Raw genomic sequence first — 12,306 nt, forward strand, 5'->3', positions numbered from 1 at the left:
CGGCTGGGATTCCAACTGCTCCCATGGGATTTGCAACCTGTGGGGCTCTAATGAGCTGAACATAATGGGAAAACTCTGGATCGGGCAGTGTCCCAAAGGTCTGGCAGTACCCAGCATTCCTGGCTGGAATTTGGGGATCCCAGCACAGCCCCTCTGTAGTGTCCCTGTGGACCTGGCACTGCCTGCCATCCCTGACCAGGGCTTGGGGGTTCCAGCACAGCCCCCCCAGCACATCCTGCTGCTTCCTCAAGTCCTCTTTAACCAGGATAATTTTTTGGGGTGGGGGCACCCAAATCCATCAGAATTGACTTTAACCAATTTGGGGGGAATCTTCCCTCTCCCTTCCTTACTGAATTCCCGCTGCCAAAATGCAGCCTGAGGCTCAGCTCCCCATTTCCTCAATCTCTCCAAGGAATTGCACTTGGATTTCCTAATCCAGCAGGGCAGCAATGCTGTTCTCCTCACTGTATATCTTAATTGCAGTAATTGCTTAAGAAATAATTGAAAGAAATTAAAACAATGAAGGGAAAATAAAGAAGAGCTGCCAGCTCCAACCAAGGAGTGCTCAAGCCCCTTCTCAATGATTTGCTTTAATTAACCAATGTAAATGAACCAATTAAAACCACATTGACATGGTTTTATTCTTTTTAATCAGGTTCTAGAGGAAATATTGCAGAATAGTGTCGTGGTTTAGCACAGAAAAAAAAAACCCAAACCCAACAAATAGAAAAGAACCTTTTTAACCCCAAAACTCTTCTAGGAGATCCACAGGGCTGGGCTGCACTGCACCCCCAAACCGAGGAGAACTGGGAGCAAAGACACACCCAGACTGAGAGTCCCAGGAGATTAGTGCAGTTTCTGCCAGCCAAAACAATCCTCGGTCTGAACAGACACCTGTGAATCCCAGGAACCTGGGATGTCATCAATATCCTTAGGGACCTTGTTATTAAAAGCAGATTTCCATGGAGAATTAACGAAATACAGAAAATTAAATGGAAATGTAAAGGAACAGCTCTCCCAAGCCAGTAGGTTGCAGCATCCAAAAGAAAATGAACAGAAGATTATGGATTGGGACCATCAGCAATCCCAAATCCCTCATGTGGAACACCACTCTGCTTTGGTTTATCAATCACCACTTCTCTTAGTGGACAAGCCCTTCAGCTTTGCTTCCAATTCACCGATTTCCCAGCTGTGGACACTGAGATTCTACTGCACCGTGTCCACGGCGGGTTCCAGGAAAACACGCAGGGTATGCTCCTCTGGGAATGCTGCCCAGGAAGCACACTGACCTCATCTGTGCCTGCAGCCCAGAGGGAATCTCTTCCCAACAGCTCCAGCTGTGCTCGGTGTGTCCTGATGGTTTCCACGCTGACACACCACAGCTTCGTCCGCCTGCTGCCTTAGGAAGTATCCCTAAGGTGACACCAAGAAAGGACTCTCTTATGAACACAGAGTCTTGGGATGCAGGGGAAGAAAAGGAGCTTTCAGTCTTTAGCATCTCCCACCCTGTCGACACTGACAGCAAACACGGCTTCAGCCTCGGCCAGACACGGAGAGCCAGAGGTTTTACAGATCCTGGTCTTATCTCGGCCCTTCCACAGGTACAATCTGACAGGGAGAGGGAAGGAACAGGTCAGGATGGACAGCCTGCTCCCAGAAAATCATCCTAATCCATAAAAGATTAAACAGAGCTGTACGAACTGCCCGGGACGTTCATTTCCCTGCAGACTGAGGGCTCGGAGTGGCGCTGAGCTGAAGCACAGGCTGGGCCTGCCATGGACAGACTATGGAAGCCCAAGAAGTAAAAGCTACTCGGCCAATTCCATAAAACATTCCAAAACCAGCCTCCTGGGATATGACCATCTCTTGTCTCACCTGGTGGTGGAAGCATGAGCGATGATCTCCCCTTCAACGGGTTTTTGGGATCTGCAGCGACACGTTAGCTGCCTGCTGTTATTGGGAATGTGATCAATAACAGAGATATTTCTCGTAAAGAAAACTGGATGAGCAAAAAGTGATGTTGTTTCCTCACAACTGCCCTTAACTCACAGAATCTGAAGGCCTTTGTGATGCCTGTGACTCATGAAGCTCATGACGGACCTAGAAGGGATATATGGCCTATATATGGCCTTGTATCTCCCTAAGAAATCTGTTACTTTTACACCTGAACAGTTAGCATACTTATCCTACTATAAAATGCATAACACATGCATAAAGATGTATAAATCCAAGCAGAACCCAAGTATAATATGATGTCTTACATTTTTCAGCTATTCCATTAAGGCTTCTCCCAGAAGTGTTTATCTCAACTTACACAAATCAAGGGGAAACCCAACACTCCAATCTCTGTCCTTCATTACAGCAACCTCTCTGTGCAAAAAGAGCACAGGAATACAATTCCTATCCAAGTATTACTACTGGGCCATTTCTGCAGCCTCAGTCCTTATAGCTCAAAATTTGTTCCTTTCAATTCAATGGCAAACTGCTGTTACTGTTGATTGGATAAAATATCTATTTATAAAAAGGAAAGACCATAATTTGCTTAAAACCTGTGTGATGGAGTTGCTCCTGTTTCTTTAAAATTCCATTTACTGCTGAGGTCAGCTTTATTTTCATGAAGACTCAGCAATCAACTCATGAAAAAATAAATTGCACCAACTAGAATAAAATCGAATTGACTTTTTTTTTGGAAGGAAAAGGAATCCCTTTTAGAGCTAAGGCTGCTCAATATCCAAGGGGAATCAGGTTAAAACAGATCTTTTGTTTCTGACCATTTATCATTTGGAAGTTTATAAATGCTAGATCATTCTGCTATCCTACATACAAAGAGAAAGGTCTCCAATTCTCTTCCATCCCCTCAAAACTAAACCAACAAGTATCCTCTGCACTCTGGCAAGCCATGTGCCAAAAGCATTTTTCTCTCAGAAGCAAAAATACCCAAAAGGATGCATTTGCTGTCAGTTATGCCAATGAGACTTGATGAAATCCATGAGGTTATTCAGTTCTAAATGGGAACAGAATTTGAGCAGAAATTAATTTCCAGACACCTGGGAATTTTTCAGTCTGTTTCTGTTACTTCCTGCAGGTAAAATGTCTGTATTTACTTGATTTTTCCAATTCCCTGCTTGCACCTGCTGGTTTCAATTCAGCTTTAGAGTTTCCCCTGGCAGCTGAGAGGGGATTTGGCTTCTTTTCCTTGTAGAGGCCAAAATGAAGGTGAAACAGGCACATGCCAGGTCTGTGTTACATCAGGAGAGGGTGCTCCAAGCTGGAAAGCCGTGAGGATCCTCTCCCTTGGCAACTGTGCGACTCCCACCTGTAAAACCTCAAATCCACACTTACCACGGCCACACCGAAACTGCTCTTTCTCCCCCTGCAGATTTGTTAGCCAGCAGTTTATAGCTCTGCACCACAAGTATTAAAAAAGTATCATTCTAAGCTGATACAGAAATAAAAACCAGCTTGACTGGGGATGGGGTGAAAGAGATTTCTTAAATCTACCTGCAGAGTTGAACTTCCAAAAGCACTTGAATGTCTTTGGAGTGTAAGGATGAGATTTTCAAGGTGCTTTGATATTTATTTGCCATCAAAAACCACTTAAGCCGATCCAATTTTCTAAAAGCATTTCTAGCCATACATTTTTCTTTCTTATGCAGATGTTTATAAATGAACATGATTGTTGTACAATGATGCAAAAAGTCTGTCACCCGTCCCAGCCTCAGCAGACAAACCAACCCAAACAGATGGAGTGCAAGCTCACATGGACTTGAACTTAAGAGGTTAAATTTTCTTCTTGTTCCTTACATATTTTTCTTCATTTCTTTCCAAAAAGAGAGGAATCAAGAACACAGGATCTGGAGGCTTTAACAGGCAATAGCTGGAAACAGCTGAGCTCTGCCTGCTGCCAAGTTTTATTAGTTCTCCTCACAGCAACAACCACTTCCACAGACACAATATTTACCAAACATCATCTCCGTTGAAATTAAACACCCATAACGCTGAAAACCACCAAATACTGTGGCTGTGTGCACTGAAGACCTGGGAGAAAACAAAGACTGGTTTGATGGGACCAGTCCCATTCCAACAGCATGGGAAGCACACTGGTGAGGGGAAGGAAAGCACCACAAGCTGAGCACAGATGGCAGCTGCAGGGAGCTCATAAATCAGTGTGCCAGCAGAAACCCAGAGTACACAGCAGCAGAGGGAAGGCAGACAGACAGCAGAGCACTGACAGGAATGGACCACACACGGCACAGCCACCAAGGAAACCGAGCAGAGGAGAAGCACTCCAGCCTCTCCCCCATCAGCAGCATCAGCACAGGGGGCAGGCAGGCTCGGCCTTGCTGGTGGCCAGAGGGTTGGCAGTGAGCAGCTGCTGGAGACTTCTCAGAGTCCTGTGGGAAATGCTTCCTGGAGATACCCCAAAGCTGCTGGAAGGACTCTGTTTACACGGCAAACACAGGGCGTGCTCCCCGCCCTCCGTTATCGCACTGTAATTCCCGGGCAAACAGCTTTGCTGCAGGAAATAGGGAAGCTTCCCAGGTCCTGGGCTTGATCTTCGGCACAAACACAGCTCCTGAAGTCCAGGCAGCCAGGGCAGCATTCCTCAGAGACAGGAGAGCAGGACTGAGCATGGGAGCACTGGGACAGGTATGGCCCAAGAGGATAAAAGCCTCTTCTGCCTGACAGCAGATAGACAGCTAAAGTACTGCACAATTAGTGGGTTTATGACATAGAAAATTGATGACAAAGTCCTTCAGTAAAGAACATGTGATCAGTCCTTGTTTAGCAGTGACAAAGGAAACAGCGGGTCCTGAGCGTGGAACCTCCTGGCTGGCAGGACAAGGACCTGGTGGCACATTCCAGCTGCTTGTGCTGGGAGCACAGGGCGGAGCTGAGCCCTGAAGTCAGCTCCTGCATAGTCACAGGAGCACCTGCAGGCTCAGAGGGACTTGCTGACACCCAGCTGCAGCACCCTAAAGGGAAGAGCCAAACAACGCTGGACTGTGCAGCTCAGCTGCTCCTGGTGAGCTGGGCTCACTGCTGCCAGGCCAGGTCAGTGGCACCTGCAGCCAGTTTGGGAAAGGTGATGTCAAGGGGCCCAGGGGGCACAGGCAGGAAGGTGGAAAGATGAAACGCTTCACCCTGAAAATCCTAAGTGATAGTCCAAGGTCTCATGAAAGGGTTAAATTAGCTGTAATCTCTTCAGGCCTTATTTGCTGCATTCAGACAAGCAGGACAGACAACCTCACCCTTCTGCATTCCAGTTTTCCCCCTGAGCAGAAAGATGGGCTTCATGTCAGCAAAGAAGCTGAGATTGTCCCCTTTTTGGGGGTATGTTCCCAATTTCCATTATATCTCAGAATCATCTGTCCCTGCACCGGTGTGAGACGTGTTGACTGTCACCTCTGCTGCAGCGGGTGATGAGCTCTCTGAGGCAAAGGACACTCCCAGCCCCCAGTGGTGACCACCTGTGTCAGAACCTTCTTCCTCCTCCTCCTCATTCTTCTGCAGATCTTGGTCACTCTCATCACCACCATCATCATCTGCTGCATTGTTCTCAATCACTTCAACCCTCTCTCCAGCCTCGGGGTCCACATCAGTCTTAAACCACACAGCTTTGTAGCCATCATCTGCCATGTGCCTGTCTGTCTTGAGGATTGACTTCACTTCTTTCTCCTGTCCAGCCTCTTCTTCCTTTTCTTCCTCTTTCTCTTCCTGGTCAAAGATGACAGTGGAAGCTATGGAGCCTTTTGGGAGACTCTCCATTTCCTCTGCACTGGAGGAGGGCAAGGAAAGTGCTGGCTGCTCTGGCACAGGAGTCTCTGCCTGGACACTGCTGGTTTCTGACGTCTCACACTGCTTGGTGCTCACATCTGGCTGTTCATCTTCCTGGTAATATTTGTTCTGGTGACCCCCAGAGATCTCCTTGGAGAGCTGCAGGAGGAGAGACATACTGTGATTGTAGTGACAGGAAAAGAGATGGGGGGCAGGAGGGGAGGGGCGGCTCCAGTGACTGAGCTCCTGCTCAGGAAAGTTCAGCTTGGTTTGCAGTTAGACCTATTTGAAGCCAGGGAAGATGCAGATCCCTGGAACAGACATTTTTTATTGGCTCCATTTCTGGAGTTTTCTCAGATAAGCGGGCTTGTTCTCCGGGAGGGCTGAGCACCAGCACCACACACTGATCCGTACGCTCCCCACTCTGCAATGGGATTTCCCTCCCTCAGGGTGAAGGACTTTTGTTACCCACCTGAGCTATGTGCTCTGGACTTACATCCAGGCTCCTGGCAGGCCCAGCCGATGGCACAGACCAACATCTGCTCAGATGAATTACACCCTAAACTTCCCAGTGACTGATCTGCCAGGGACCTGAGAGGTCCAAAATTAAATAGCTCAGGTGCAGACGAGTGTCTGAGCCCAGGCTTTGGGATCAGGTATGAAGGGACTCTCCTCTCCTTTGACTATGGAGGATGAACAGTGGTTTATACCACAGACAGATGTTTTTCAGAGACCACCCCTGATGTGTACCACATTCATCCCAGCTTTTGTGCTCCGTGGAGCTGTGGTGCTCTCTTTGCCATCATCCACCATTTAGGTCCAGCCTCAGGGGCACAAAGAACAGCAGCAAACACCACCAAAGTGATGCCACCTCTGCAAACTTCATCTCGGGAGTGATTCACCACCTTCATACAAACGTGTAGTACTTGGACAGCCCATCCATACTTTAAACCCTCCTCAGATCCCACTTTCTAACTCTTAGAAGTTCAGGTACAAGCAAGGCACTTACCTTTTTCTTCACCATGTATTTGACAGGTTTTCCATAGCATCTACTGGATTTCCATACCAGCACTCCAAGGAAGACTAAGGCAACTAACAGCAGTGCTGCTAACGTGCCCCCTAAGATAGCCATGTCCTGAGCAGAGTACATCTTGTCAGAGGGGGTTACAGCTGTGAGGAGAACAAACCAGTGTTACAAAGCCTAAAACTGGCAGGCAGCATTTTCCAACACAACCCTTCACTGGGGGAGAAGCTCCGACCGATGTTTGAAGGGCAAGGAAGCATCCTGTGCTGCAGAATGTGACAGTGATATATCTGATACCACAGAAAACCTTCTTTTTTTGCTGTTCTAAAAGCAGAGGACTTCTTTTTTATTGCACAGAAGAGTGCCATTTCCAATAAATTCCATGAAATGGAAATAGCAGCGATTTACAGGACAGTGACTTTTACCCTGTGATTTAACTAAGTTAATAAATACCCGACTGCATCAGGCAAGCAGATGCTACATGGAGTAAAGCTATTTAGGTCTTTGACTTTCCCACTTCACCCTCATACAGCAGAATGCAAAAATGAGGTTTGTTTGTCCATCTGTGTGTGAAAATGCAAAGCTTCCTTTCATCTGGAACATCCCCTCCAATACAGATGAGCACATCAAAATAAGAAACAAAAAAGCAGAAGAGGAAATAGGAAAAGCATTAGAAAGTCCCAGGACAAGGAAAGCTTTCCTTCCCTTTTTGTAGCTGTAACAGTATTGTCCAGCCTGCTCAGGGGCAGCTTCTGCTTCCAGCCACTGGTCAGTGTCAGGTATTTGTACAGAGGTTGACACCAGAGTGGGAAGACAGTACCATTCTCAGCTTTGCTTGGTGGTGGTGGGATTCTTTAAGTTTTCCAGCCTCGTTTTGTAGTGTAAGTGACTCTCATTAATGATTAATGAAACAAGTTTTTTTTCTCCTGCTGCCCTGTTCATGATAATGAAATGGGAGTATTCCCTCCTTCAGTTTATCATTAACACCTTGGAGAGGATTTAGGAGCTCAGCGAATTTTTGCTGCTTAATCCTGTCTCCTGGGGAGCCAGAGCCCACAGAGAGTCACAGAGCTGTGTAATTCTGCACATTCAACAGCACCATTGCTTTGTGTAGCTTGGGCAGCAAGGGCAACATTTCAAAATTGTCCCGAAGTGTTGGTACATGCTAGGAGCATTTTCAGCTCTGTGTGCTGACACCAGGACTAGTTTTATGCTGAGCTGGGCTGTCCCCTTAAATGGAGTTTAGGTGGTTTTTAGCTGTGAAGTGACACTACCTTTAGGGAATCTGAATTTACACCCAGGAGCCCACTTGTTTTTCCCACCCCATGAGGGTGGTGATAAGAGGGTGAAGCGATGGAATCACTTCAATCACACATCATTGTGTAGAATCCAGTGGAGCCTGGGCATTGTCTGCCTATCCTGAGATGATATTGGTTCATCTTAATCCAAAGCATTAGAAGCTTCATGAACTTCCAACCCAATTTCTTTATAAGACCAATTTAAGAGTCGTTTCTCAGCAGCGTGGAAGTGTGAGCTGTTTTTACACTGACAAGGTTAAACAGTAGCTGGAGGGGTACATAGGAAGCCTCATGTCTATCTTATTACTCATGGGCTGTTTCTCCTGTAAGACCATAAAATCCTGGTGTAAAAGAGCCTGACCTGACCTGAGCAGAAAATGCCTTGGCTCATAGGCAAGCCTGGCTTTGGGGTGTGCCAGCTGCCCTCTGCTCTGCCTAAGACAGGCAAGAACCTTGCAGTTTTCTCTGTGCTTGGCTAAAAAGGAGCAATGATGTACTGAGGTCTCCTTTGCCATGATAAGACATCCTGGGTTATTTCCCAGCATGAACCAACCCCAGACTTGGCTTTGGAACAACAAGAAAAGACACTACAACACACAGCACCACTTAAAGTCTCAGGAGGCTCCTTGAGGCGTGTGGTGACTGTGCTGTGAGGATATTGTTGGGGTGTTTTCTCTCTTAAAGCCACCACGGAACCTCCTATAGGTACGGCGCTGGCCTCAGCCCAGGCCCACAGACTTCAGCAGGTGACCCATCATGGCCAGTTTGCCTCAGAAGTAGAAAAGACTCCCCAGTCAACTCCACAGAGCAGAAAACAGGGACTCCCCCCAGCCTACCTGTGGCAAGGATGACCTCCACGACAATTATGGTGCTTGCCTCCTGCAGGCTCAACACATCTTTTCCAACAGCCTATGGGAAGAGGGGAGAGAAATGGCTCAGGGACTTCGAGATCTCCAGCTCACTCTCAAAGTCTGTGGGGGGCCCTTGGAGGACAAAGTACCTTGTCCCTGTCCTCACCACAGCCCTTCGCTGCAGCGGTACAGCCTGGTCACAGGGGAACAAGAGCTCTGAAGATTCCCTGCCCTGGGAATGGATGAGCTGAGCCACGTCCCTGCTGTGTGTTCAGCTCCCAGCACAGTGCAGAGCACAGGTTCTGAGGCGGCGTGGGGCAGGAGCAGCAGGTGTTGGTACCTCGCTGTGCCCTGCCCGTGGAGCTCCGGCAGTGCTGTGGGCACGCTGGCTCAGGCAGCTCCACAGGGCTCGGCACTGTGCCAGGCAAGCCTCGGGCAGCACGTGGGCAAAGGGAACATCCAGCTTCTTACAAGTCTAAAGTTATTGACTGCTTTCTTTGACCCAAGCAAAAAGAGGATTTGAATTCCTCCTTCTTTTCCACGCCCCTGCCAAAATACCCAGGAAAGCTGCCCTACCTGGATGGTCATGGTTCCTGGGGACTCCAGCACCCTGTTGGTCAGGATGAGCCCATCCCTCGTTGCGGTGAAATCGGTGCTGTTTTTGAGATAGTACTCGATGTTGGGGTTGACTTTCTGAAAAGCCAGAGAGTGGGTGATCAAACCACACTGTGCTTTACGTGCATCTTCCCAACAACCCCTTGGCAGGACTTGTCCAAAACACCTGAGGTATGAGCGGGTGTGGAGAGCAATAAATAAACCTGGGCTGAGCAGGTGAGAAAGGCTGAACTCAGCTGTGTTCACCCTGTTGCTCAGAGGTCAAGAATGTATCACAAAAACATTTTAAAAATCCCAAGTCTTAACCCAGCTTGTGTTGGTAGCTTTAGTACTTGTCCAAGCAAAACACACCTATGCAAGTGATCTGTGTGGGATTGGCTTTGGAAGAGGGGAGTCCAGCAGCTTCTCCCCATTACATCACACCATAAGAGGTTCTGATCTCTGTGGAATTTCCAAGGGAATATAACACAGAACACTAGAGGACAGCGTGTGTTTGCCTCTCCCCATCGCCCCTCCCTTGTGTTTCCCAAACCTGCTTTAAGCCTGAAGCAGTGAGACAGAACACAGAGCACTTCTAATTTCTTACATCAGGGAAATCGTTATCCATTGCTGTTATCACCAGAGGGGTGGAAGGATCCCCAGCTTGGTAGACGAAGCTTCTCTGGGGCAGCCCAACAAACACCGTCCCGTTGTAGACCCCCTTCTCGAAGTAGGGTGGATAATCACTTTTATTGATGACCTTGATCTCTACAGTGGCTACAGAGTATTTCCTTATGTTGCTGATCTGGGTGGCCTGGAGGGAAAAAGAGAGAGATGCCAGACTTCTCCTGCCCCTGATGAGACGTGAAAGGACAGGCTCCATCCCAAGCCCGTTGCAATTCCCAACTCAGCAGAATGTCCCCAGGGTTAATTCCTTTGCTGTCACCACCCACACCTGAGGGGAAACTCTCAACTGCTGCAGGAGCTTTGCATGTGGGTTGGTGTAAGACACAGGTCAAACACTGGGCCCTTCAAAAGAAGGGGAGTAACCGAGTTATTGCTGAGGTCATTGACTCCCATTGAACCCAGGCTGCTGCTCCCTAGAAATCCAGCTGTGCTGGGGGGCTGGCCGTAATGTCATAACTTACCATCACTTGCAACAGAAAGGAATCTGGGGAAGTCACTATCTTGTTCATGGTTAGATTCCCTGTGTCTGCACCCACTGAGAACACTTCGTCTTTATTCCCTAGAGAAAATGCAAAGACCGTTCACCATCAGATTCTTCCGTGAAGTGACCTGGAGCTCACAGACTCATTCTTCCACGTCTCAGTGAAAATACCCTCAAAGTATTTCCCTTGGGTAAATACCATTTACCCAAAAAAAAAAGCTGTTTTCCTTGCCTGCCTGGCTGCTCCAGAGGCTGGGAATGCTGGCCAGAGATGCAGAGGGACACATTAGAGGTGTGTGAACCCAATTAAATGAGGTAGGGCAACAAAGCTTTGCATTTCCAATGCCTAGGCCCACATATTGTCAGTCTAAGGTACGATAAATGCCCAGAGCTTCTGGTGCAGTTTGAGGACAGAAAATCTCCATCCAGTTCCCACTTAGCTCTGGGAACGCTTATTTCTCTCTACTGACTATAAGGGGAGCCTAGAGACAAGCCTTGTATTTATGTACAGGTAGAAAGCAGATTCCTACATCTGTGTGAGAATCCTAAAGGCACCTATGTAGGATACATGTTGTAACATAAGCAGAATTTTTAGTTCTCTTCCTCACCCTGAGACACCGTGGGCTCTCTTTTGACAAGGATCTGAGTCATTGACTGTGGGGAGGGAGGCCACGCTCCTTCCAAATGCCAGTGGAATTTCAGGTTCTTTAATACATTTGATATCAGGAGGATATTCACAGCTGAGGTGCCATGAGGCATAATAGGTAAAAGGAGAGGAACACTCCACTTGGCCAATATGATCTTTGCCTTGATCCTTTTGGAATCAAGACTGAAACAGGGCAGATGAGGTAGTGGCAATGTGCTGGGGAATAAAAACATAATTCTGGGCAATGAATGGAAACGAGGCTGATAATGTGGGAATTTTAGGTTCGGCTCAAAGACTGCATGAAAGTAGCATGACCAGGTTGACAAAATCACTTCTAAAAGCTTAAAGATAAAACACATCTCATCTCGCAAAAAAGCCAAAGTCTTTTTGAAACAGATTTCATTGAGATCAGTTTGTGAGACTGTAAATCTTTTTTTTTCTTCCTCTCTGTACAGTCTGTTTCTTCTACTTAATCCACAATGTTCTGTGGATCTAGTTATGTTTCTGTAACAGAAACAGAGGGGCAAATCCCAGGCCCTCCCTCAAGTGCTCTCGGCAGGTACCAGAGGAGACATGAGCCATGTCCCTTGCAGAAGGTGACGAGGTCTACTCACCCCCAACAATACTGTACATGATCTTGTCATTGATGGTGTAGTCAGGGTCAACAGCATAGAGGGGTCCTGGCTCCAGGAGGAGCGGGTCTGTCTGCAACAGCAAGGCAAACAATCACACACCACAAGCCAGCACCAGATCAGCAACTGGAGCTCTCCCATCCCAGCGTGGATCCAGTGGCTCTGCCTGGGCAGAACGGGATTAGCTGCTGAGAGGGGTCTGTGACAGGGCGGAGGTGAGACAGCCTGGAGCTGGTGTTCCAGCTCCTGCCTCTCCTGCGATGTGCTGTAGGAGCTGAGAGAAGCAGTGCTGCTCGGGGTGGGGGCGTGATGAAG

General features: G+C 47.9%; 1 protein-coding gene and 1 long non-coding RNA gene across 2 annotated transcripts in view; one reads left to right on the forward strand and one right to left on the reverse strand.

The window, feature by feature from the left end:
• The window catches only part of LOC108445729, a 21,083-nt gene that overhangs the window by 1,993 nt on the left and 6,784 nt on the right, over positions 1–12,306 (forward strand). Inside the window, exon 2 of the long non-coding RNA XR_001860684.1 lies at positions 6,939–6,941. This is a non-coding gene — a long non-coding RNA (uncharacterized LOC108445729). The remainder of the gene's footprint in view (positions 1–6,938; positions 6,942–12,306) is intronic.
• CDHR5 (cadherin related family member 5) overlaps positions 3,856–12,306 on the reverse strand; it is a 12,997-nt gene continuing 4,546 nt past the window's right edge. Inside the window, exons 8-14 of the mRNA XM_008630767.2 lie at positions 11,974–12,064; positions 10,694–10,791; positions 10,153–10,359; positions 9,528–9,644; positions 8,937–9,009; positions 6,788–6,948; positions 3,856–5,937 (exon numbers count right to left, since the gene is read on the reverse strand). Of these exons, the coding sequence (XP_008628989.1) occupies positions 5,353–5,937; positions 6,788–6,948; positions 8,937–9,009; positions 9,528–9,644; positions 10,153–10,359; positions 10,694–10,791; positions 11,974–12,064 (1,332 nt within the window). The 3' untranslated portion in view covers positions 3,856–5,352. The remainder of the gene's footprint in view (positions 5,938–6,787; positions 6,949–8,936; positions 9,010–9,527; positions 9,645–10,152; positions 10,360–10,693; positions 10,792–11,973; positions 12,065–12,306) is intronic.

This window comes from Corvus brachyrhynchos, unplaced genomic scaffold (assembly GCF_000691975.1).
Source record: "Corvus brachyrhynchos isolate BGI_N302 unplaced genomic scaffold, ASM69197v1 scaffold323, whole genome shotgun sequence".
In the NCBI taxonomy this organism is placed as follows: Eukaryota; Metazoa; Chordata; class Aves; order Passeriformes; family Corvidae; genus Corvus; species Corvus brachyrhynchos.